General features: G+C 29.7%; 1 protein-coding gene, 2 long non-coding RNA genes and 2 other non-coding genes across 10 annotated transcripts in view; 3 read left to right on the forward strand and 2 right to left on the reverse strand.

The window, feature by feature from the left end:
* The window catches only part of Hex-A (Hexokinase A), a 29,893-nt gene extending 22,546 nt beyond the window's left edge, over positions 1 to 7,347 (reverse strand). The window contains exons 1-2 of one of the 2 annotated variants that reach the window (XM_089082884.1): positions 7,178 to 7,345; positions 7,033 to 7,065 (exon numbers count right to left, since the gene is read on the reverse strand). Coding sequence is in view for 1 of the 2 variants with exons in the window: in XM_011640952.2 (XP_011639254.1) it covers positions 7,033 to 7,164 (132 nt within the window). In the remaining variant the exon portion in view is untranslated. Of the gene's footprint in view, positions 1 to 7,032 lie in introns of both variants that reach the window. The other variant, XM_011640952.2, reaches the window with a different exon arrangement.
* TRNAT-GGU (transfer RNA threonine (anticodon GGU)) lies at positions 2,014 to 2,085 on the forward strand. The gene has a single exon. It is a non-coding gene; the product is annotated as a tRNA-Thr (tRNA).
* Positions 7,348 to 7,563: 216 nt separating the features above from the next.
* Positions 7,564 to 8,748, reverse strand: LOC148935030 (uncharacterized). The gene is made up of 2 exons (XR_016140755.1): positions 8,646 to 8,748; positions 7,564 to 7,959 (listed from the first exon to the last, which is right to left on the reverse strand). It is a non-coding gene; the product is annotated as an uncharacterized LOC148935030 (long non-coding RNA).
* LOC105428568 (uncharacterized) lies at positions 8,682 to 14,318 on the forward strand. Of its 5 annotated transcripts, none has more exons than XR_016140752.1 (5): positions 8,682 to 9,030; positions 11,422 to 12,562; positions 12,646 to 12,979; positions 13,056 to 13,510; positions 13,608 to 14,318. It is a non-coding gene; the product is annotated as an uncharacterized LOC105428568 (long non-coding RNA). The 5 variants fall into 5 exon arrangements; XR_016140751.1 differs by having other exon boundaries at positions 8,689 to 9,030; positions 12,375 to 12,562; XR_016140754.1 differs by having other exon boundaries at positions 8,694 to 9,030; positions 12,378 to 12,593.
* On the forward strand, positions 10,578 to 10,661 carry TRNAL-CAG (transfer RNA leucine (anticodon CAG)). The gene has a single exon. It is a non-coding gene; the product is annotated as a tRNA-Leu (tRNA).
* Positions 14,319 to 26,810: the final 12,492 nt, after the last annotated feature.

A 26,810-nucleotide genomic window follows, 5' to 3' on the forward strand; every position in this document is an offset into this window, starting at 1 on the left:
GTTTTCTTCATCAATAGCAAAGAAAAAATTGTACGATGTTTCAAGGAGTTCGTAAAAGCTATGCAAAATGAATTTGGGAAACCAATGAAAACCTTCAGGACAAACAATGGTTTGGAATACACCAATCACCGACTTCAGGAGGTAATTAGCCACCATGGGATCAAACATCAGAGAACAGTGTATATACACCGGAACAAAATGGTCCGAAAGAGAAAATCAAACCATTATGGAATCAGCACGTGCTTTACTGCTCAGTAAAAACTTGCCAAAAGAACTTTGGGCTGAGGCAGTAAATTTTGCAATTTTTATTTTAAATCGCACGGGCAAAAGTAGCGTTCCGGATAAAACTCCATATGAGCTCTGGTATGGAAAGACACCTGAGCTAAACAAACTGATAACTTTTGGAGCCAAAGTTTTTGTGCATATACTGAAAGAGACAAGAAAAAATTAGACAGCAAAGCAAAAGAAGGAATTTTTGTTGGCTATGGTGAGAACGTAAAAAGTTATAGAATCTGGTCCCGACTAAACAAAGTCGAATACGCACGAGATGTTGTCATAATTGAGAAACATGAAAAGGAAAAAAAGAAGATTGAAAAGAAAGAAAAGAAGACTGGAAAGGAAGAAAAGAAGACTAAAAGGAAAGAAGAAAATACTAAAAAAGAAAACGTCATCTATGTTCCTCTCATTCTGGAACTAGATGAACAAATTGCTCAGAACCAAGAGCAACAGGAAAATGATCCGCAGAGGGAACGTCCTCTCTCAACCTCATCGGAAGATACAGAGGAAGAAGCCGAGATTTATGTCGATGCGGAAGAACTACCTGCTCGACAACTGAGATCCAGGGAAAATATCAGGAGACCTAATAGGTATGATGACTACTATGATCGTGACTCAGTTTTGATAACCATCTTACAGGAACCTGAATCCTTCGAGCATGTAAGAATTGACCCAAATAAGAGAAAATGGGTTGAGGCAATGGACGATGAAATAAATTCCTTGATGAAGAACAAGACCTGGATATTCATCGAGCTACCTGCTTATCAGAAAATCTTAGAGAATAGATGGATGTACAAAATAAAAAAGGGAACAGACGGCGATGTCATAAAATTTAAGGCAAGATTAGTGGCAAAAGGTTTCACTCAAAGATACGGTGTGGACTATGAAGAAACGTTTAGCCCCGTCGTAAAATTTGATTCAATAAGAATTATTTTGGCTTTGGCAGCATCTAAACAAATGAAACTTTGTCAGTTTGACATCAAGACTGCCTTCTTAAATAGCGAGCTGACTGAGGACATTTACATGCAGCAACCCCAGGGCTACAACGATGGAACTAGTGTGCAAAGGGCACAAAGGGCTGTATGGCCTAAAGCAGGCATCCAGATGTTAGAACCACAGCTTCACTCGATTTCTGGAGAAGAATAACTTGAAGCTTACCAAATTAAATCCGTGTGTTTTTATCAAGACCGAAAGGGCTAACACACTGATACTTGCAATATACTTTGATGATGGACTTATCGCAGCTACGAATGAAGAAATGGCTCACAATTACTAACCTTGCTAGTAGTACCGAATTTGAAGTTACCACAAACGATTTAATCTTGTTTTTAGGATTTCAGATAGATATCAGACGGTAGTTTTTTGATGCACCAAACAGGGTATGCTCGGAAAATACTGGAAAGATTCGACATGGCCAACGCAAATCCAATCTTAGTCCCTGTAGACAAGCATCAGGAACTGTGTGTTCAAATCCATGGGGATGATCAACTGCCGACTATGTCATGTACCATACAGAGAAGCCGTAGACAACTCAATGTATCTAGTTGTAGGAACACGCCCTGATATAGCCTTTGCGTTGAACCATCGAGAGAATAGGACCATCATCTCTCTGAAGTACCGGTCGTGGAGATTTGAGAGAATACATGTATATATGTATATTGTAATATACGTATATATGTATATCATTGTATTGTTGATGTGTTCTAAATACGTTATTTGCGATAAATATCATCACATGCCTCGGTAGTCGAAGGGATAAGATGCCTGCCTGGTAAGCAGGAGATCCAGGTTCGATTCCTGGCTGAGGTGGTATTTTTTCACAAAATAATTACGAGTTTTCACGACTGGTCGGGCCCCGTGACGCCGCACACCCTCCCTTCTTATTTGGGCTTATAAGTCAGTACCTAAATAATCCGTATAAGATACATTAGAATGCGGTAAAAAGAATTTTAAAATACTTAAAGGGCAGTAGATTACGGATTAAAGGATTATGGATTTTTCAAGTGAAAATAACTTAAGATTGTTAGGCTACAGTGATTCAGATTATGCGGATGATTTACAAACCCGCAAATCGACTACTGATTACGTATTCACAATAGATGATGCAATAATAGCGTGGAGCTCGCAAAAACAAAAGGTGGTTGCCTTCGACAACCGACAACCGAAGCAAAATATTTAGCAGCAGCGCAGGCAATTAAAGAACTAATATGGTTAGATAGGTTGCATAAAGAAATCATAACTAGCTGTAAAGAAAAACCTGTATTATATATGGATAATCAGAGCTCTATTAGAATTATTGAAAAATCTCGAGTTCCATAAAAGATCAAAACACATTGACGTTAAGTACCATTTTGCCAGAGAAAATTTCAGATCGGGAACTTTTCGAATTAGAGTATATATATATATATATATATATATCAAGCGAAAACCAAAAGGCTGATATCTTAACAAAAGTCATTGCATCGCGAGCGTTTTATATATATTTAAGAAAACTGTTAAATATTGTAAAGTGCGATCAGGAACACATGTGATTTTGATAGATTAAGAAAAAGATGTCATTTTAATAGTATAAAATAAAAAAGTGATTTAAAAGATTAAGATAAAGATGTAAAAAGTCAGTAAAACTCATTGAGAGGGAATGTTGAGAATAGGCAATGAAAACTCTTATACTTTGCTGTCTACATGTACACGGTCGACAAATTATAATACGTCACATCCTTTTTGCGTCACGAGTTGCGCGCGTCGCTAGATGTCTAAGCGCCCTTATTATTATAAAAAAGGTTGTAACGCATGTGTTCGCCTAAAGTGTATCAATAAATTATTGTGCAATCATAATCGTTCTATTAATAAATATTATAACAAAACAACAGAAATATAAAGAATTGAATTTATATTAATTTATATTATGCATGAGAAAAAATTGATCACTCATAAGAAAGAAAATTACATCCGTAGAAAGAAAATTAATTAATTATTCTCTCTTATTCTCGCCTCAAAGAGTAATCGACTACAATTGATTAATTTTCTTAGTGTCGGTTCACAATAGGTGATTTAAGCTTTAAGAAGTAAGAAATTGACTAATTATAATCGAATATGAAAAGAATAATCGACTATGATTGGTCAATTTCTTATGACGTAAAGATTAAATACTTATTGTGGACCGACACTTATAAACTTATGATTATGACCAAAAATCTGTTATGTGCAAAAGCCTTTCAATTTAAAGATTTGAGGTTAGGAGTTAATGGAGGTATTAGGCTGAATTATGTAAAGCGCATATGTGCACATTTTTATGTTACATGAATAATAAATGTATACATATGCTCTTTACTGAATCCGACCATAGTTCAATATGTATCCTACGTATCATATGTACAAAAGTTCTAGAACACGATATCAAATCCAATTCTGTTGTCCAAAATCTGAAATTCTTTACATTCTAGCGGTATAAATTACAATATTAGTATGGGAGTAATGATTGATTTTGCTCTTGGTAAAGAGTACGCTTTATGCTTGAGACTTGAATTCAATTGCGGATTGTTTCAAGAGAAATATTATAGATCAATATTTTATAATTTTTTGGATAATATATACGAATTAGTAGAAATTCAGTTTTTTTTCATTTCTACCTTTATTTTCTTCTTTTCTTTTTTTATGTAATCCTTAATTATTAAGCTAGGCAACGCCATTTTTTTCTAAATAAGGTATAGTATTTTTATTGGTAATACAAATTAATTCAAAATAGATATACTAAATAACTGAAAATAGGTCCGGCTTGATTTTGCGGATTTGGTCTTACTAATTTGATAGAGATAAATTGCAGTACAGTTACAATATATTATAATGTGACAAAAAATTTTTTTCACTTTAATCTCTGAATGCACTGAGATAATATTCATTATGTGTTATTAATATTCAACGTTGATGATATCATGTGAGTACGCTCTTTTATTATTTAACAATGTATTATTACTCATCAATAGTATTTTCCAATTCAAAATTACGCATTGTTAAATATTGTGTAAACATATAAAACGCAATATAAAACGCTTTTTATATTTATTAATCGAAGTGATATTCATTTATCGATATCAATCGAGATGTATACAATAACAAAAACAAGAGAAGCTTACTCGTATGGTTCCTCTTTCACACAAACAGCACAAATTTTTTCCTAATGAATCACTGTCGTATATCTATGTTATATTTCTTGGAAAATAAGAATTTAAATATTTTATCTAAGATTTTAAATAGACATTAAATCGATACGAGTTATTGAATTTGATATGTTCTTTGTAAAGTGTAATATAATATATGTGGGACCTATTCCAAGAATGAATTCAGTATATCATTTTTAAATATGTATATTCCTATCCTAACTTGAACTTTACAATTTTTATATTAAGCAACGTTTTTTTTATGTTTTTCAGAATAAAAAATTACTTTAATATTTATCTTATTATATTAAAATGATTCTTATTAAACTAAAAACTTATTTAAAAAAATAATCAAATATTTTTATATCATATTGTATAAAAGTATAATATAACGTTTTATACACACACACACACACACACACACACACACACACACACACACACACACACACATATATATACATATACACATATATATATAATGTGTGTGTGTGTGTGAATATATATATATATATATATATATATATATATATATATATATATGTGAATCTTCTGTTTTGTTATGTTTGTCTATTTCTTGGAGAAACATGAAAATTTTGAAAGTTCAAGTTTCGGAAAATTTTTTTTTTATTTTTGAAACGCAGAATCTTTTCTTGCAACTTAGAGAATTTTTTTCTTTAAATTTAATATTTGCTCTCAGAAAAAATCTTTAATAATTTTATTTTTATAATGCAAATTGTTGATAATCAATTAATCAACCAACAATCAGTACGATATATATCCGTGTATATCGTTCATTTATATGCAATTATCAGTTTGTATAGAAAATCCTGTATTCTCTTGAATGATCAACTGAAAACTTAATATCTAAATATTAAGAGATTTTTCTTCGTGAATAGGAAACACAATAAAATAAACTTATTTCAAAAATTGTATTTTATTTAAAAATTCTCTAGTTTTACTTAAAATTTTGAACACAAATATCTGGAAAATTTGGGTATTTTGAAAAAATTTGAATAGACACTCTGTATTATTATCTTTAATATCTATTATTTTCTAATATTTTAGAAAATATTCTTGCTTTTCTTCTTCTATGATATTCCTCATCAATTTTATATTTTTTGATTCTATATTAATCCAAAAAATTAATCCAATAAAATATAAAAGTAAAAGTAAAAAGATTGCTTGTTTAGACACCTCTGGAACGCACATTTTTGCTTCATTGTTTTTGCAACAAGATCTTCGAATAAGCATCGTAATTAGCTGAAATTATTGTGCTAATTGTATTAGCTAATTAATCATTTTTTTCATAAGCAAATACATTTCTAATAATTTCTATTTACAAATATGACATTTATAATTATTTTATTATATTACAAGTGTTCTCGATATTTCCAAATACATATATTTTTGATATTCGTGAAATTTTAATTTTTTATTATTGTATATAACATTTCATGCTTATGAATGCTTTTTTTTATTATCTTGATATGATTACACGAAAATTATCGAAGTTGCTCCGGGTACATATATCCATGTTCTATGTTTATGAGAAACAAATGTATATAATTTCTTTAAAAAAACATGTAATTTTTTAGAAATGTCAAAAATGATATATTGTACGATGACATATAAATGTTATAATGAAATATTAAGAATTATGCTTATTTTCAAAATAAATGTATTATTTTCATAAATAATCAAAATAAAAAGACAAAAAATAGATCTTGTTGATAATTTTAGATTGAATTTGTTACATAGCATAGCTAAAAAAAATCCATATTCATTATTTGAATATAGATTATATTTGATTTTTATTATATTTACATGATACATAATATAAAGAATTTATTTAAAAAAAATTAATTTAACACATATTTCTCATTAGATTTGCTCAAAAATATATTTTAGTTTGTTTATTTCTGCTTTTTCAAGCATACATATGCACCCACCCACTCACTCCCCCCCCCACACACACACACACACACACACACGCGCGCGCGCGCGCGCGCGCGCGCGTGTGAGCATGTGTGTACGTGAGCGTGTGCGTGTGATGTGTGTGATGGGTGTGTGTATGTATGTGTGTGTGGGGGGGGAGTGAGTGGGTGGGTGCATATGTATGCTTGAAAAAGCAGAAATAAACAAACTAAAATATATTTTTGAGCAAATCTAATGAGAAATATGTGTTAAATTAATTTTTTTTAAATAAATTCTTTATATTATGTATCATGTAAATATAATAAAAATCAAATATAATCTATATTCAAATAATGAATATGGATTTTTTTAGTTATGTTATGTAAAAAAATTTAATCTAAAATTATCAACAAGAACTATTTTTTAAATTAAATTTATAATGAAATCCAAATACGCAATAAAAGGCTGAAATCTAAATTAATAACGAGTATATGCGTATGTACAAACTAACGATATACTAATTCTTTTAATAATTAATTTTAACAATTAATTTTTAATTTGTATAATTAATAAGAAGAAATGTATATTATATTAAATGTATCTAAGAATCTCTAGAATTGTGATAAAATAATGATGCACCTTCCTCATATGAGACTGTATACATTAGAAATGTACAGATTACCTCAACTGTTGGATTTAGGCATGGTTCCGATTCCTGAAAAGACGAATCTGCGTTTTCATATCTCCGCAATGTTCCCTTTTTGCTGTAACACTTGCATAGCCGGCTGAATAACGATCTATTCTTCGTCTTCATTTCGATAGCTCACCTTGATATTACCCTTGACCTTAGTTTTTATCTTGACCTTGATCTTTCTTTTACACTTTTTTAACGAAAACGGCACTCTTGCGACTGGCCCTTGCAAATTACTACTGTCTGATTATTGACTGTGCGAAAACAATGTCAAGAGGTATCTGATCCTGAACAAACTCTTGTGAAATAATTTTATCCGACGCGTTATTAGCGCCATCTGAAGGTGTTCATCTTTTGAAATACACTACGTAAATCGAAAATCAATATCATTCAACATCAATTACATTGCTAAGATTTTAAACTTCTTGATTGCACAAGAAAGAAATTTAATGTAATATGGAATTAAAGTAGAAATATTTAAAGGGAATTAAAATAAGAAAAAATAAGATATAACAGGAATATGTTATGTATTTGATGACAAGAGTTCTGATAATAAGTTTCTCAGAAAATTGCCTACAATATAATTTTATTGTTGAAATTGGTTTTTTTGGAGAAACAAAAGATTCGCTAGTTGTAAGTATTTGACTTTATAATGCATTCATTAAGAAAATTCGAATATTCTATCATATGTTCCTTGCAAGATTATTTTACGTTTGAGTAAATATTCCCTCATCATAACTTTCTGACTCGAAATTTAAACATTTCGCATTATTACTACTATTCGCGTTATTATTAGAATAAATTTATATATTTTTTTGTCATAATGTTAAAGATATTAGAGATATTAAAAGACTTTCGATAAAAATGTATATTTTCATGTTTATGCAAACGTGTTATGAAGCGATTTAACAGCAGAATCTGGAAATTATAAGTAGAACAAACTGGTTTCTTTCTTGATCAGTAAAAGAAAAAATATAGACTTGCGCCATGTATTGAAAACAAACTATCTAATAAAACATCATATCTTTGGATAGTTCTATAAATTATCGTATCTTTATAGCAATAAAGCATTTGCGTTTAAAAATGGGACAGTTTATTTAGCTCTAAAATTTTTTGTTATATGTAGATAACTGAAGAATTTCAAGGAAACATAAAAAAAGTAGATTAAAAATAAAAAAGTAGATTCAAGGGGAACATAAATGATGAATCGTTATGTAGCAGTCTAGATTAAAAGTAATAAAGACAAAAATATTATGTAAAATACTTTAGATTATAAAGATCGAAATTTATCGAAATGAATGTGATGTTGATTATAATCTTGTTTTTATGAGACAAATTAGATAACGGAATCTGTTTCGATAATCTCCTTTCAGGAGTCTAACTTTTCGGAATATAACAGAAATCATAGTATGATTATCGCAAGTTATTTTAGAAATATAGATCTCTTTTGCATTATGAGATATCAAATATCTTTTCATATTATTATAAAGTAAAGTATGCATGTTACATACTTTTTATTATTAAGAAAATCGATCTATTACATTTTTTCTTTTACGGGATATGTTAAAAATAAATCAGAGTTTTACACAAAAACTAGTACTTACGCAACGAGGATCAAGGATGCCGAGAAAGGAGGGAGGGACCGACTCACCGATTGGTCAATGTGCTCCCATTTCTCCCCAACATAGTCCCAAACTTGTTCGGTCATTGTCCGTGAGAAAAAGAAGAAATGAGCACGAAAACGTGATATGACAAATATCGATGGAAGTCGTGATTAGCAACAAGCAATCATGACACTCTCAAGATCACTGTGGGGTTACATCATTTGCACCGATGTTCACGGTTGCAAATATAGCCAAGTGTGATCTTCGAATATATATATGTATCTCGTTCTTGAGTGTGGTTCTATAGAGGTATGCCTTGACCGCGTGTGCGATTTTCACAGAGTATTTTGGGCGAGCAGTGAACAGTGATGGAATTTAATATCTCGTAAGAAAGATTTGAATTTATTCTATTATATTATACAGTATTCCAATTTTTCTAATTTTTTCTGGATGCGAAAATGATACTGAAAATAGAAGATAAATGTATAAATATGTGTTTTTCTCATACTATTTTTAAACATCGGTTTGAAGATCATAATTTATAAATTCCAAACCTCATCATAATTTTGAGACATGAAAGCAATACTATGAAAGATAAATTCTTAGACACGATGATGCCTTCTCTAATACCAGTCCGAAGATCATGATTCAAACATTTTAAAATTCAAGCAATAAGAACAAAGGTCTTAGTTCAACAAATCGTTTCAGAGATACGATCATCCGGAGATAATCGATGAGATCCAAGGTCTTGTAAATAGAAGATGGAAGTTTATTTTCAATGCATATTCACAAATAATATGAACTAATTCTGATATACGCGTTTTGCTTCAAAGTTCGAGAAATACTCACTCATTTATATACTTATATTATATACTATATATTATATACTTTCACTCATTTATATGTATTTGTAATCGAAACCAAATGAGCTGTTTTTAAATTTTAAATGATGATCTCAAATATTTCTTGAATACTGCATTTTAGAAAAAATTTCAGACAAAAGTTTAATGATATTAAGGGGAACATAAGAGAATGTCATTGGTTTAACCTTAGAATTATTTGAAGTTTATTATTCACATAAAGATTACCTTTAATTTTTTAAATAAAAACCCTTATTTTCTATTGTATATGTAGATTATCTCGAAAGTTTTTCAAAACACTATAATAAAATATTTTTTCATTAAGTATCTTCTGAGTTATGAAGATCGAATATACAATTAGATATAAAGTCAATAAGACATAAAATATCTCTAAACTACTCATTTTTGGCAACTGCATCTTAATACTTTTATGTACAAAATAATGAGATAAATCAATTCATATAAAGAAAACGCAAGTTCGAAAAAATTATGAGATTGTAATACACAACTATGTATCTTTTTTGAAAAACAATCTTTTGTGTGTGTGTGTGTGTATGTGTGTGTGTGTGTGTGTGTGTGTGTGTGTGTGTGTGTGTGTGTGTGTGTGTGTGTGTGTGTGTGTGTGTGTGTGTGTGTGTGTGTGTATTTATGCGTGCGTACGTGCGTGCGTGCGTATATTTCGATATTAAAACGAAGTGAATTTCTCACTAATATTTATATTTGAATTCTGAGGGATAATTAAAGACAATACAATTTCATTGAAACTAATTTCGGCTTATTTATGGTAACAATTATATTTTTGATACGAAATATTGTTTTTATTCTTTTATATATTCATAAAAAATTTGGCTTTAGAAATTTTATTAATTTTATATATCTTCCATTGTGGTTAGAAGTTGCTCAGATTTCTTTTAATTATTTTTTTATTTTATATATGTTCCTTTCATCAAGGAGAACTTTTTAATTATTATCTATATTAAATATTAAAAAATTATTTAACCTTGAATCGTTTGTTCACGTAATTTTGTCGCGTTACAAACTGACTGTGAGCTAAATATGTCAGCAATGGGAAGTCAGGATGGCCGAGCGGTCTAAGGCGCTGCGTTCAGGTCGCAGTCCACTTCTGTGGGCGTGGGTTCGAATCCCACTTCTGACAATTTTTTTTAAACTAAGAAATAAGAATAATGTTTTAGATAAAAAATGATATATATTTAATTTTTATGCAAAAAAAATAAATTATATAAATTTATATTGAACGAACGCACGCACGCACGCCCGCGCACGCACGCACACACACACACACACACACACACACACACACACACACACACACACACACACACACACACACACACACACATACACACACACACACACACACACACACACACAGATCATTTGATTTAAAATGGTTATGGTGATCACATCTTATATAATCACCGTAACCATTCTCCTTAATTATAAAAGACAGCTGAATAAATTTTGTTTTTTTATTTTAACTTTTGTCATTTATTTGTCTTTTATTTTATTTAATCTTTTATTTTACGAGAAATCCATTCTAACTAGTATTTCAATATCTAATATCATACCAATAAATAAATTTTTACAGAAACAATATTCGTATGTATTTAATTAGAGTTTTTTATTTTAATTTGAGTAAAAGTTTTGTGAGTTACTCAGTTAATTATAATTAACTTTAAATTTAATAATTGATTATTTTAATACCGTTGACCGAAATAATTAGCTAAACGTAAATTAAAATTTTTGTATGAAATCGTTTGTATTTTGTATGAAGAATTATCTTGTATGAAGTGTCATTAAAAAGATTTGTGAATCATCCACATAATTATAATTAAATGTTTAAGAATCATGAAATTGAATCGAAATATAGATTTAAAACGCCATTATTCCGAAAGTTTTATCCAGCTCCATTGGCAGTCTCTCTAGTATTCCGCGACTTATTGTTTTTCCTCGAAGATGGGTGAGTGATGTAATTTTATGTTTTAAATATCATTATAAAAGCTTTCCCCACGGAATAAGAACTTCTAATAGACGTTTATTAGAGGTCCACCATGGAGGTTTATTACAGATCCATTCTGCCCATAGATGTCTATACTAAACTAGATTGCTAACATGTTATTGAGTACGGTTCATTCAGTGCTACAAATACTTCAGATGCTTTTGCTTTTATTTGCTTTCGTAAAATGGCCCATTAGCGCTACTAATGTTGCCAACACTACAGAAGTGGACCGGTTTGTAGTGTTAAAATAGTCGGAATTGTGTTTACAAACATATATTCTGCAATCATGAATTCTGATGAGATAAAAGTTATATTAGCTTATGTCGTTAAGATTTTTTTAGCACCACTATCTTATAATTATGAAGATAACGAAAACATTTCAGAACAAATAATTGCACATATCTCAAAAAATAAGACATTTATTTTTTTTTAACTTATTTAAAATAAAATTACATGTAAATCATTATAGATCATTATAACATTATTTTGGTTAGTCTTAACAGCATTCTCTTCAGAAACTTCTATGTTATAAATTATTCTTTTATTATATCTCCTTCCTAATTTTATGATTGACATTTTATCTCTAAATATTTGATGCAATACACAATAAAAATAATTTTGAAAAATTACAATACAGATGTAATATACAATAAAAATAATTTTGAAAAATTCCAATACAGATATAATATACAATAAAAATAATTTTGAAAAATTCCAATAATAGAAACATTACACGCAAAAATAAATCAGATCGCCACACTATTTACCACGATATACGTTTTCATTCGTTAAGCTTTCCCGCGTTTTTTACATTCAAACTGTACGCTTCAATCATACTATCTCTCCAAGTAGCGTTGGGAGCGAGTTAGAAGTGAAAATCTATGACGTATTAATGACGTCATATGTACTATTGGAACGCGAAGTGCCAAGTGGACCGGATAAAACGACGTTCCAAATAATTCGGAGCATTTGTAGCGCTAAGTGGACCGCACTCATTAAGGTCCATCTACAATGGAGTAAGACTGCACGAAAAGGAAGTAAGAGAGTTTTATCGGCGTAACCCTGGAAGTAAATAAAATGACTCATTCCCATTTTCTATACTTTATTGCTTTACTTCCAGCCAATCACAGATGATGCTAGTAATAAGACAAGGCGTGCGAAAAATATATTTGCCGATGACTGTGTCAACATACATTGTACAAGTGCATTTTGTGCAATATAATTTGTAAATGATATATGAATAAATGAATGATGAATATTGAACCGATGGCATTGATGATATTCAAGAATATGAAGATGTTGGAGTCAAATTACAATTAAATATTAAAAAGAACTTATTGACATTGTTAAAATTAATCCTTCGTGAGACAAACGACAAAAGACATGTTCTGGCAAGAAATTTAATAAAAAACTTGCATGGGCTTCTGTGGCTGCAATGCTCGGAGATATGTCTGGTAATAATATCGTATTTTTGATGTGCTATATCTATCTACCAAGAATTGAAGTTATAATACTGGTTAATGTTTACAGATCCAGATGCTGAAAAGGAACTTTATAAGATACGACAGAAGTACGGAAAGGAACGACGAAAAGTTATTACCTTAAAATGTTATCCTTAAAGTTATCCTTAAAAGGAAAATCTGGGTGCACAACCCATATATGTTCCTAAATGGCAATTGAAATATGTGATAGTTTTCTTTCGTATAGTTATTATATCATATCATATCTCAAAAATATGTTGATTATCTATCTCAAGTATGATGTCAAAACATTATCATTCAGAGCAATATTATAAATTATATATTATTGTTGACAGAAGTAACAGTAATTATATGAAGACTACATCTTTAAAATCAAATCAATGTAGTCAACCATCCGCACAATTTCAAATATTTGTGTCACAAATTATGAAACTCACAATTATATTACAACTACACAGACGCCCAGTGCTAACTGTGCACTAGATTTGTATGCATCATTATCTAGTATGTGTTGCATTATGTGATGAATAATATAAAAAATATGCTCATATATGCTCATATATGTTCATATATAAATAACAATAAATGTATTTATTTTCAGACAATGATATGATCATGTGATTCTGTTGTCTCTGAATCTTCAAATATATCATTTCAATCTCAAAGAGATTTCAGCAGCAAATTCAAACAAAGTCTCAAATGCAATTTCCTTCTACTGCTAAAATTAAAGTATAAAAAAAAAGAAGCAAGTAATGCACAATAGGTCTTGCAGACAATGAGTCAACCAACAGCAAAGATTGTTCTTCTATTATATCTGAAAAAATAAAAGTACAAATAGATCAAATATAGATCAAATAAATATATGTGCCAAAGATATTATAAATAAAATATATATAATTAAAAATATATAATAAATATATATAATTAAATATATTAAAGATATATAATTAATAACAATTTACTTTGCATTATTTGCGTACATTAAATATTCGTTTACATTTAAGCACAAGAAAATCCAATCTACGGAAGAATGATTGCTGATTTCTCATTATAAATTAAATGTTGTACAACTACACATGTATAATTATATTTTCTTTTTTTGCAATGAGATATCTTGTTATAACATAATCTTTCTCTTCAACAAAATACGCAGTCATGATCAATATTGAAACATTTGAAATGATAACAGCACCAGAATTTCTAAAGATTCTACAGACTTTATTAAAATCTCCAGAAATTCTTTATTTTACAGCGAATGTCAGCATGCTTAGAACTTATTGTACGACCAATAAAATACTGTCTTCTACTATAATTCTTTATACTGTCTACTCGTTGATTGGCTGATTATTACATTTTCTGTCTGTTGTAGACAGGAACGGAGTAAAACTCTACATCTATATTCTACTCCTTACTCATTACTTGTATTTCCATTGTAGATAGACCTTTAATCTTGGTCCACAATAGATATTTAATCTTTAAGCCGTAAGAAATTGACCAATCATAGTCAATTATTTTATTCAAATTCGATTATGATTGGTCAATTTCTTACTTCTTAAAGTTTAAATCACCTATTGTGAACCGACACTTATCGAGATAGTGACGCTTGCGTCTGACAAGGTTTCCGGTGTATGCGAGAAAATGGCCGCTGCCATATTTAAAATAATTATTGAGTGTGATATTTAACAAAGTTTTGTAATAATTATTCTTTCATTCAAATTGTGTAAATTACAAAAATAATATTTATTTTAATTGTTGAGTAATTAGAAAACCCATTTAACTGTGATAAATAATATTTACAAAACATACATTAAATTTAACATATTAAAATTATATATCACGCTAACATTATATTATATATATATATATATATAATCGTTCATAGTTTTATATTTTTTTATATTATAAATATATATATATATAATATGTTATATATATATATATATACATATATATAAAACATTATAAATATATATATATATATATATATTTATATATTTATAATATAAAAAAACATATAAAACTATGAACGATTATTATCATAAAAAGTACAGAACATAAAAGAGTTTGCAGAACATAAAAAAATGTAGTTCAACATAATAAAAAGGAAAATAAGAAAAAAGCAAAATAAAAAAAATAAAAATAAAAATTATTATAAAAATTTAAAAAGTTAATTGTTATAAAATAAAAGGAGTTTGGTCAATCGATAACATTGACTAATTGGAGTAATTTCTTTATTCAATTTATTCGAGTATGAAACATTCTTATTGTTAAATATTGCTTACATATCGCAGTTAGTTGAACACGGTGTGGAGTATCTGTTCCAATTTCTAATTCGTCGAAACATCTAGTATTTAATAGAAATACATTTGTATTTAATAGAAATTTTCTTGTTATTCTAGTAACAACTTTATTGTATATACCTCTTTTTAGACTCTACGTATGGCTATCTTTTGTTAAAAGGAAAAATTCCAATATTTTGAAGCCATTTTATTTTTTCAAATAGTTCTGAGTGAAAATATTAAAAATTTCGTTTTCACCATAATCTATAAAATTGCATTAACCACTATTTATGTTTCATGAAGCATTTATATATTTATTATAAATGTAAAATTTACTTAAATTGACTAACATCATCTTTTTTTGATTATGATACTTTTTGATGCAACAAGATACATGGTATTTTTATAGAAATGTAATGGCCATACACACACTGACGCTGTAAAATTCAAACAAGTATCACGTACACAGGACTGCCGCCATTTTCTCGTATACAACCGGAAACCGCATGTGACGCAAAGTCCAAAGTCCTAGTTAGCAATCTAGTTTAGTATAGACATCTGTGATTCTGTCTTTCTAATCTCCATTAGACCTCTATTAGGATGTCGTCACATGCGGCGTAACTTGCGTAAGCATAATCTGCGTATTCTAGTGATTTACTAAAACATGTTACGCCATTCTGAAAGTCTTCTTTCACATAGAGCGTAATTTCAAGAAATGCGTAATGAATACAACCAATTGCTGATTAAGGTTTCTGTTGTACTCTCTACAGAAATACTAAACTAATTTGTGATTGGTTTTTGTAATCTGCGTATCTGGAAAAGTACGCTTCATGGGGAATCGAGACTTTACATATATGCATGTGTACGAATAAGTCAAGTAGATGCGAATCTAATCTGTGCGAACATATTCAGAAGTCATCATGGACCTTGACCTGTTATTATTAATAATATGGAAGCGATGGCAAAAGTGAAAGAAGAAATAATCTCAACAACATAAAATTAGACGATATAATATATTAAAATTATTTGGAATATGGAAACTGATGATATACCAACAGAAAAAAGCTCGTTATAGAATAGGTGCGTCCGATATTCGCAGAAAGACGAAGATTACAGGGTGACAGTGACAATCTGGTCAAAGAAATGGAATTTGAAGATTACGAAATGTTCTATAATTATTGTAAAATGTCCATAGAAATGTTCAATTAGTTGTTAGATATTGTTGGGCCACGCATTAAAAAACATTATAAATTAATTAATATATATATATATATATTTATTATTAATTAATTCGATATAAAGCTATTTAATTAATTATTATTATATTAATTAATTAATTTACTCTGATTTGATTTTTATTTATTTTGCCGAAAAGCTCTGATTATTCTGATTATTCACTGTGTGTGTGTGTGTGTGTGTGTGTGTGTGTGTGTGTGTGTGTGTGTGTGTGTGTGTGTGTGTGTGTGTGTGTGTGTGTGTTTCTTCCGCAAAAAATTAGATCCAGCGTAACAATAACGGGTGCTTTCCATTTAGTGCAAGTATCGTTCTATCTTTCTTGACTTTCAATGATGTTATGTCCCGAGATGACGTAGAACAGTACAATGAGTTTGAGAAAAGGAACTCTGGCGAGTTCTACTTTTATGATGGATACTAAATATGGTTATATTTGGATTAGAGTTCGCGAAATTACAATTTAAGATTATTTCGCAATAAAGATAATTTCCTAGATCAATGTAAACGTAAACAGTAATATCAATAAAGAGTTATGCAAAAACAATATTAATAAAGTGACAATAATAATAATAATAGAAAATATATCATGAATCATAATGGTGAATAAAACAACATTGTGATATAGACCTAATTACATAATTGCGGAGTACAAAAACAAATCAGACAATATCAAATAAGAATGGGAATGATGATTAAAAAATATAGTATAAGAACTTCGAAAGTATACGACAAAAATTATTATTATTATATATAAAAGGATAAAAGTATCAGCACTGTATATAATTTGACATTTAATACTTATAATATATTAATCAATCAATATAAAAAGGAGATGTCAAATAATAATAATAATAATAATAATAATAATAATAATAATAATAATAATAATAATAATAATAATAATAATAATAATATAATGTAAATTAAAAATATAGTATAATATTTAAGTGTTACTATAAAGAGCTACACAAAAAGGTGATATAAATTTAACGTGATATGAATTTAATTTATAATGAAATCAATCAATCAAATAATAATAATAATAATAATAGTAATAATAATAGTCTAAATAATAATAGAAATGATTACCTTAAATTGTTCAAAATGGTTAAAAGTTTAAAATTCTAGCAAATTCTCTTTCTTTTCTTTCCTTCCTTAATAATTAATATAGTTTCCTTAATAGTAAAAGATTCGATGATTTGATTCAGTGGAATGATTCAACGACTACACTCTCTCGAGGTTCATTAACGATTACCGCGTCTGCATCCAAGCCGTATCTCTAGGACCCGATGCAAAGGGGACAAACAAAGCACTCCTCGACTGAGCATTTTATTTCGTGCTACGGTTATTTACGCGAAAATAGGAAAAGATAAAAGGAAAAGAAAACAAGAAAAATAAAGCTAACATTTTTAATAAATCTAATATTTTTTTGGAGATATCATTAATACTTAATAAATCTTATTATTGCAAAACGAGAATTCATTTAATTCGTTTTCATCAGTTAAATTTTCGTTGCGCAACGAAAGACTCTCCGAGCTAGCCCTCCGTTGGAAAGTTTATATTAGGAATATTTGAGTGCGATAAGCCTTTCCTTTAGTATAAATTAAGATCGTCGAACGCTCCTTTGTCTCTTCTACAGTTGCAACATCGAGAACCGAAGAAGAGGTGATTCGAGAAAAAGAAAATTACGTTATAAAATTATATTTCCAAATTATATATCCAAATATATATCCAAAAGAAAACAATAATAATAGTAATAAAATAAAATTATATCTTATCGCAAGACGAAAGGAAATGAGTTCTCACTTTATTATTAATAATAAAAGTTATATAAAAAAAAGGAATATATATATATATATATATATATATATATAAAATGATAGAACTGTAAAATGATAAAAGTTATGTCTTAATATTTAAAATCGCGCATGTGTTAACCTAAGGTACCGCTCAACTGCATCTACATCATTTCGGATGTCCGCAAGTTTTAATTTTCTGCGGACATTACAATGATTAACAAGAACAAAATGATACTTATGTCGATTTGTGTTCACTAAATGGAAAGCACCTAATAGCGTAAACAGCATAAAGTAACTAGAAATGGAATCTGATGTTCGCTTACTCAATCTCGACTCCTCGTCTTTTCGCACGCTTGTCTATTTATACAATATCAAATATTATCCTACCTAATAAGCAAATGACACGTCGTGATCTCTCATTTGTTATCTCGATCGCAAATATATCGATTAGTAATACATGTCGAGTTTGCTCACAATTCGGAGCAACAGTTACAAATTAAATTTATTATTTAGTCACCAACAATAATTATAACTATCATATTTTTTCAAAAACTCGCATTTTTAAAAAGAATTATTCTTCTATAATTTCATTATTTAAAAAACGAGTGTATTGTATATCATGTATATAAAATAAAACAACATTAGAAATTTTATATATAAAACTAAAATTTAAGTATGTAGCAAGTATGTCATGCATGATTCATTAAATATTGTAATTCTTATTTTATTCTTTTTTTATTATTTTACAAAATTACCATAAAAAATAAAAACTTCGATATAGAGTTACATATCGTTTATTTTAAAACTTTTTTCACAAATTAATCTAAAAGTTTTATCTGATATATTTTTTCACTTTTCTTATATATATTTTTTTTTATTTTATTGTATTTTATATGTTTGATTATGAAGTTTTTCATTTTTTACTCTTCATCAACATTTATTGTTTTCGATCATATTATTATATTAATCCGCCATATGCTTCGAATTCATGCACAATACATATTTCCAGACATCTTAAGAGAAAGAAATATCAAAAAGTTTCTCTGTCTAACCTCTCGCAGACACTGTTTCTTATGCAGAAACTATAGCAATTGTTAGTCCATATCTATAAGGTCTATGGACACAACATTACACAAGTATACACAGCTTAAAAGCTGAGTTCGGAGTTGTGTGTCAAGTACATGGTTATCAACTATTTGGAAAAGATCAAAATTAATGTGCTATAAAAATTTGACAACCCTGTTTTTCTTAGTAATCGTAACCGCTATAACAAATGTTTTTTCATCTCCTTGAGGATTATGAAAGTTTGAAGTAAAAAAATATAATAAAAATGTACTTGAAGAAGCACTGCTGCTTAAATTTGGTTGCTTAAACGAGATGCTCAGTTACGAAGTGTTAATAATCCAGATAGTTATTTTTTTAGAGATATCTATAAGCTTTCAAATTCACATTTTTTAATGCAATAGCTGAAGTAATCTTGTATGTCCCAGTTGACTTTTTTTATATGAGGATTCATAATTTTATATATTTGTTTCCGTGTAAATACATTTTGTAATATCTCATTAACTCTTTTATGAACAGTAACTTTAGTTTTCCTTTGCAGTCGCCTTATATTTTTGCAAAGTAAGTAATTTTCTTTTTTTTTGTTTTGTAATTCCTTCTTTAGTTTTAGTATTTTATTTTCATAGCTAAAAAGAAATAACTTTATAAACTTTATAAATCAGTAAATATTATTTGTAATATAATTAGTTTAAAATAAATTAATTATATAATATAATATTGTCGCGTTCGCGGCGTTACTTCCCGAGATCGCGATACTCGGCGGAGCGCTTTCGGAAAGGAAGAACACTGTTAAAAGAAAAGCTCGCTCTTTATTAAACAAACGGTACAACGGTACAGAAACGCATCCGGCCACCGCGGAATCTGGCCGTCAAATCTGTATAACAATCGGAGAACGACGCGTTGCCAAGGGCCGATCCTCTATTCAAACTCTTATCGATTGATATTGATTAATTTCAGCAGCGCCGAACGGAACACCGCACGGCCGCAACAATATATTATAATAAACTATTACGTAATATTACATTTATTAACATTACATTTATTTCAGACATTTAAGTAATAATATAATCTATATTTTGTAAATAATAAAACATTTATTAAAAAATTTTTATTTTTGTATAAAAACATTCCAACATGTGACAAAAAAGCATCCATCTTGAAATTCGTCTCAAATACTTAATAAAAATGTTATGAATAAAAATAAAAATTATCATTAAGATGCAATTTTTTTAATACTTTGTTTCTTTAAATATACTCTTTGCAGATTTAAATTATTTAGGATCGCTTAGAAGAATCACGGCATTTATTGAAAAATAAATAAAAAATTTTGAATATTAAATTTGAAAGTAATGATATTAATGTTATATAAATAAAATGAAAGTTAAAGTTTTTAGTTATTTAATATCAAAATAATATAAATATTTAAAAAGTAATAATATAATAATAAAATAATGAAAGAATCTGGCTCTACATATAAAATAATATACAGAAAAATTATCTTAAAAGCCAAAAATAATAAAGTGTAATTGAAATGCTTTATTATAATTATAATAAATCATTTAAATATTGTTGCATGAGCGGTTCAAAATCGCCACACATTTGAAGTCGATCGATATATCGATAGATTTTTACGTAACTAGTGCCACAATCTTTATTTTTTCTTGTATCGATTTTCTGGTCTATGTCGCGGTTCTTTTTGCACTTGCCTTTACTTTGTTTTGTTTTGTGTTTTTTTGAACGGAGAAAATACATATATTAAAAGATGTTATACGCTGTTGTGTATTTCAATTCACATCATTCTATTCATATCAGGTTATAGGCCCAGATAATCGAATAGATCGAAGGAAGAAGAAAACGAGTTTCATATTAATGAAAAAGAAATAAGCGAATACGATAGCTCGATATAGTGTGCGTACAACGATACAAAGATACGCAAAGATGCACGCTGCAGGCACTCAAAATATTGAAAAGCTATGCGACGACAATTACGAGGAGGATGCAGATGAAAAGTACAACTCGTGTACAACAATCTATGGAGTTATGTTTCCGGCACAATCGTGAAACCGGAAGACGGAGAAGCAGCGACAGCATGGATAACAAAAGATGAAAAAGCGTTGATCGTTCTCGGCGTTTCGACGATGGAAATTGGTTACATAAGAAAGCAAACGACATCTCAAGGAGCATGGGATATAAAAGCTTCATAAATCACAAGGACCAATCAGGAAGATAGTACTATATCATGAATTGTACCAATCCAGAAAGAAGCCTGATCAGAAGAAAGAAGTCGATGTCTCAGTTCGTAAATGAGTTTCAACAGCGAGTTGATATGCTCGCAGATGCAGGTATTGTTGTATCCAAAGAACTCTTGTCGATTATGCTGCCTTCCCGAAGAATTTGAAAATTTCCGAGTTGCGATCGAGTCTCGCGATGACATTCCTGAGATATCTGTCATTAAAGCTAAGCTGATTCAAGAGGATGCTCGAAGGGGAAACAATAACACTAATAGTATAAATAGTACGGCGCTATATTCACGCAATAACACTAATAACAATAACACTAATAGTATAAATAGTACGGCGCTATATTCACGCATCACAAACACAAACAAAAAGCAAAGCAACGGAAAAGATAACGGTCCACATAGAAATAAATTTTCCTTTAAGTGTCCTAGATGTGGCAAAGTCAGTCATTGTACATTAATATGTAAAACAAAATTATCACAAAATAAGGCAAATACTGCTGATGCGTCTGAGAAAGATAGGGACAGAAGATATATTGTTAGTTACAGTTGTGACCACACATGAAATAACAGAAGAAGAGTAATGCATCGACAGCGGTGCAACAGTGCACATGTGTAAAAATAAGAGATTATTCGAGAATATAAGGAATGAGCCACTATGTAACATCCGAACGGCAAGTAAATTTATGGTGACAGCTTATAGTAGCGGAAGAATAAGTCTCAATGTCCCTTTACAGAATGCTACAAACAAAATAGTCCTTTCTAATGTATTTCCAGACAGCACATATGTCTAAAAGACATCTAAAAGACGTCTTTAAAACTTTACCAAAAGACGTCATAGATATGTCTTTTGGACATGTCTTAAAGATGAGAAAAATGTCTTAAAAATATCCTTTTAAAGGCGTTTTTAAAACTATATCAGAAAGACGTCTTTCTGATGTTTTAAAGACATCTTTTCTAAGACATATGTTCCATACCCTCAATTTGTCATCAATATAACCTCTAAAAGTTCTAAATGACAATTCTAAACATAATTATTTACATTACCAACTGTGACATTTATCGAGAAGCGACTATATATTTATTGATTGGAATAAATGACATGACCAATAAAAAAAAAATTTCGATATAATGTAACCTATAAAAATATTGGCAATCAGTTTATCTAGTACTCCAATATTTTATATTATTATAAATATACAAATATACAAGAACGCAATTAAGATGAAACTATTTAGAAACATATTGACAAGAGGAAGAATACGAAACAGAAGCTAAAATTATTTGATAAATCAGTATATCAATGACTTAATATCTACACTACACATTTCTAATAACAAAATTGATTTCTGATTACAATAGAGAAATCAAAGTTGTGTAACTATTATTGATGTGTATCAATGATGTACCAATTTATTAAGTAATTCCAAATTCTGCCTCGTATTTCTTCCTCTTGTCAATATTTCCCGTATAATTAATTTTTATGTCATTATAGAATGTCCAAAAAATTCCAAATAAGATGTGTGAAAGACATCGTTATAATATAAGATATCGTTATATTATAATAAGACATCGTTATATTATAATATTTATATATTATAATATTATAAGGCATCTTTTAGACGTCTTTAAGACGTCATAATGTTCTCTGGGTTTTATACTTTGAGTTTAAGAAATAATATAATATCGGTATTGGCTATCATGAGTCGTTATTCAGTGACATTTGAAAAAGAAAATGCAATCATGTCAAGAAGAAACGATTCAACTGTAACAGCATCAAAGAAAAATCGAATGTACATAATAAAAGCAACGCCACAACGCTTTGATTGCAGACGGATCAATGACAAAATTAAAATTATAACACGAGAGGTACAGTCATTTAAACTTCAAGGATCTATGAAAATTGAAGGTAAACAATATGGTTAACGGACTTGATATTCCGTCAAACATGACTGAACTTCCATGTGTAATCGGGTGAAAATACATGCACTGCCACATCGTATTTTAGAATCAAGAGCAAAGAACGTGTTGGAGCTAGCCATACAGACATATGTGGACCGATGAATGTTGCATCCATGAGAAGAGCACGATATTTTGCTACTTTTATTGATGATAGAATTCGATATATTAAGTCATTATGCTAAAGAAAAGAAGTGATGTCTTCCTTGCATTTAAAAAATACTTAGCAAGAGTAGAAAAAGAACATAGTTAATTAAAAGTTAATTAAAATACGTTTTGATAACGCAAAGGAATATGGAAGAAGTTCAACTAGTTTCTCGAAAACGAAGGTATCAAGAGGGAATTTTCTGTTGAGTACACTCCTCAACAGAATGGCGTGGCAGAACGCACAAATAGCACTATCGAAGAAATGGTGCGATGTATGTTATTGCAATTTGGGATGCCGACATTATTGTGGGCTGAAGCTGTCAATGCGGCTGTACTCCTGTGCAACAGATGCCCATCAAGAGCAATAGGAAAAAAGACACCATAGAATTATGGATTGGAAAGAAACCGGACGTAGGAAAGTTAAAAACGTCCGGATCACATGTAACTGCGCTGAGAAAAGACCCGAGTATTCAAATGGGATGAAAAAGGCAAAGATTGCATATTCGTCGTTATAATACAGAATCAAAAGCCTATATGGCCATGGCGAAGAGGCACTACTCAAGTAATAAAAAGTTATAATGTTCGCGTCATTGAAAATCCACAATTTGTAACTCGAAAAACATTTAAAAGTGCGGAATTACCTCTTCAGTCTGTAAATACAAAAATCGATGAAGCAAGTAAGGGATTATTTAATATCGGGGGCTCGAGCCATGCTTGATGCAATCTCTCCTGTCGCGCTCCAGGAGGATTATTTGTATATTTGCCAATGGCGTTGGAGGGTGTCGCCGCTGCAGTCCGACCTGCATCCATCGAGAGAATAGGACCATCATCTCTCTGGAGTACCGGTCGTGGGGATTCGAAAGAATACATGTATATGTGTATATTGTAATATATATATATATATATATATATATATATATATATGTATGTATCATTGTATTGTTGACGTGTTATTCTAAACACGTTATTTGCGATAAATATCATCACATGCCTCGGTAATCGAAAGGATAAGATGCCTGCCCGGTAAGCAGGAGATCCAGGTTCGATTCCTGGCTGAGGTATATTTTTTCACAAAATAATTACGAGTTTTCACGACTGGTTCGTGGTCGGGCCCCGCCGTGACGCACACCCTCCCTTCTTATTTGGGCATCGACGATAAAGTACAAAGAGTAGATAGATGATGATTCAGTCGATACCAGTTTCACAAGCGATGATTATGAATCTAATGAAATCCAATAAAATCTTTTTTTTGTAACATCCTTTTTGATGAGTTTAAGAATGTGAAAATAAATTATCGATGATAAAATTATAAACTTACATTAAAGTAGTAAAGTGGGAAATAGTAGAAGAGATAAATAAAGCCTGTGCAATGTCAGAATAAGTATATATAAATAATTTAAGTAATATATGAAAAAAATATTGATAAATTATATGAAATTGAGATATTAATTACTAGCAATTCAATTGGCCAATGATTAATTATTTATTTTGAGTGTTAAAAGCACCGTTGTTATATACTAACAGATTACATAGAAAATTAATACATAATTTTTTTTAATTATTAAATATAATTAATAATATAATAATAATAATAATAATAAATTATTAATAATAATTAATAATAATAATAATTAATAATTATATGTAATGTAATTTAATATTATTAAATATAATTATTTAAATTATTTGTTTAAATTTCTTTTTTTTACATAATTTAAAAAAATTTTTAAAGTAATAAGTAGTATGTGGGTAGTCATGACCCGTCAAAACAAATCCCCATCACTTTCCCACTGATGCCAGGGACGTGGTCTCCTGCTGTCAAAAAACTGTCAGTCACGTGGAAATGGAGCGTTCTGATTGGTCGGTGGGCGTGGCAGGTGATAATTACGTAATTAGTGGGGGTGTTCTGATTAGCTGAAGCTGCTCGGCACGTAATTGGCTCTGCCCATAATGCCCCATGTGTGATTGGTTGTCGAAATGCCAGACGAAAAAGAAGGGGAAGGGGAGAAAGTGTTTAGGACCGTTCGGGGTCCGAAAACAAAATGACGTCTGCGAAAAAGAAAGATGGCGGGTGTGTGAAGGGAATATACTTGACGAGAATGGAATGCAATTTTTATGACATGAGGGATGGAGCGAGGAGAAGAAAATTGATTTTTTGTGGGTTTTTATTATGTGTATATGGGCTATGATGAATCATGTTTTCTTAGGACGGAAGGTTTCTCGGTGCCTCATAGCTAACGAATTTAAATAAATTTTTCGAGTTGTTTGACATTTTTTGTATGGAGGAAATGTATAAACATTTTGAAGACGAGAGGTTTTCGGAGTGTAATAACCGTTATTTACCGAGTCGTATGGTATTTGGGGGAGAAAAACAGGAACGGATAGGTTTGCACTAGAAGTTTCTGACGACAACGACGAATTTGGAGTTATACAAGGTTTTTATCCTATGACAAATACGCGGGCTGAAAAAATTTTCTTTCGACGCAATGATAACTTTGCAGAAATACTGAAGGGAGAGAGAGAGAGAAAGAAAGAGAGAGAGACGTGTGAGTCAGGAAAGCATAGAGATACTGGTGACAATAGGAAAACATGTTCGTGCAGGTCCGCGTAAATGGCTTTCAAAAAAGGGAAAAAGTTGTGAAAAATTTAGGATAAAGGGAAAGATAAAGAAACGACGTAAATTTGAATTTATGTTATCAAATATAAGCTAAATTTATTATACATTTTTCACATATATATGAATATGTTTTGTTACAAAATTAAATACATAATTCAGTTATTATATAAAAATTATAACTCTCGATTTATTAAAATTATATTAGTAATTTCTTTAAATTTTAATGTAATTAATTCTAAAAATACAATATTAAAATATGTATGCAAAAATGGTAAATTATTTATTTGCGTTCTCACAACAAGTTTGATATCCTTTTGGTTGCCTCGGAGAGTGAGTTTGATGATATCGGCGTCGATGTAATGTTAGGTAGACATAGTTCTATCTCCTTGGTCAAATAACGTGCACACTCGTTAACAGTATCGACGACAGATGCTAGTTTATATGAGCATCGACACATTTGATGATTTGA

This window comes from Pogonomyrmex barbatus, unplaced genomic scaffold (assembly GCF_055798465.1).
Source record: "Pogonomyrmex barbatus isolate J1 unplaced genomic scaffold, ASM5579846v1 scaffold6, whole genome shotgun sequence".
NCBI classification, from domain to species: Eukaryota; Metazoa; Arthropoda; class Insecta; order Hymenoptera; family Formicidae; genus Pogonomyrmex; species Pogonomyrmex barbatus.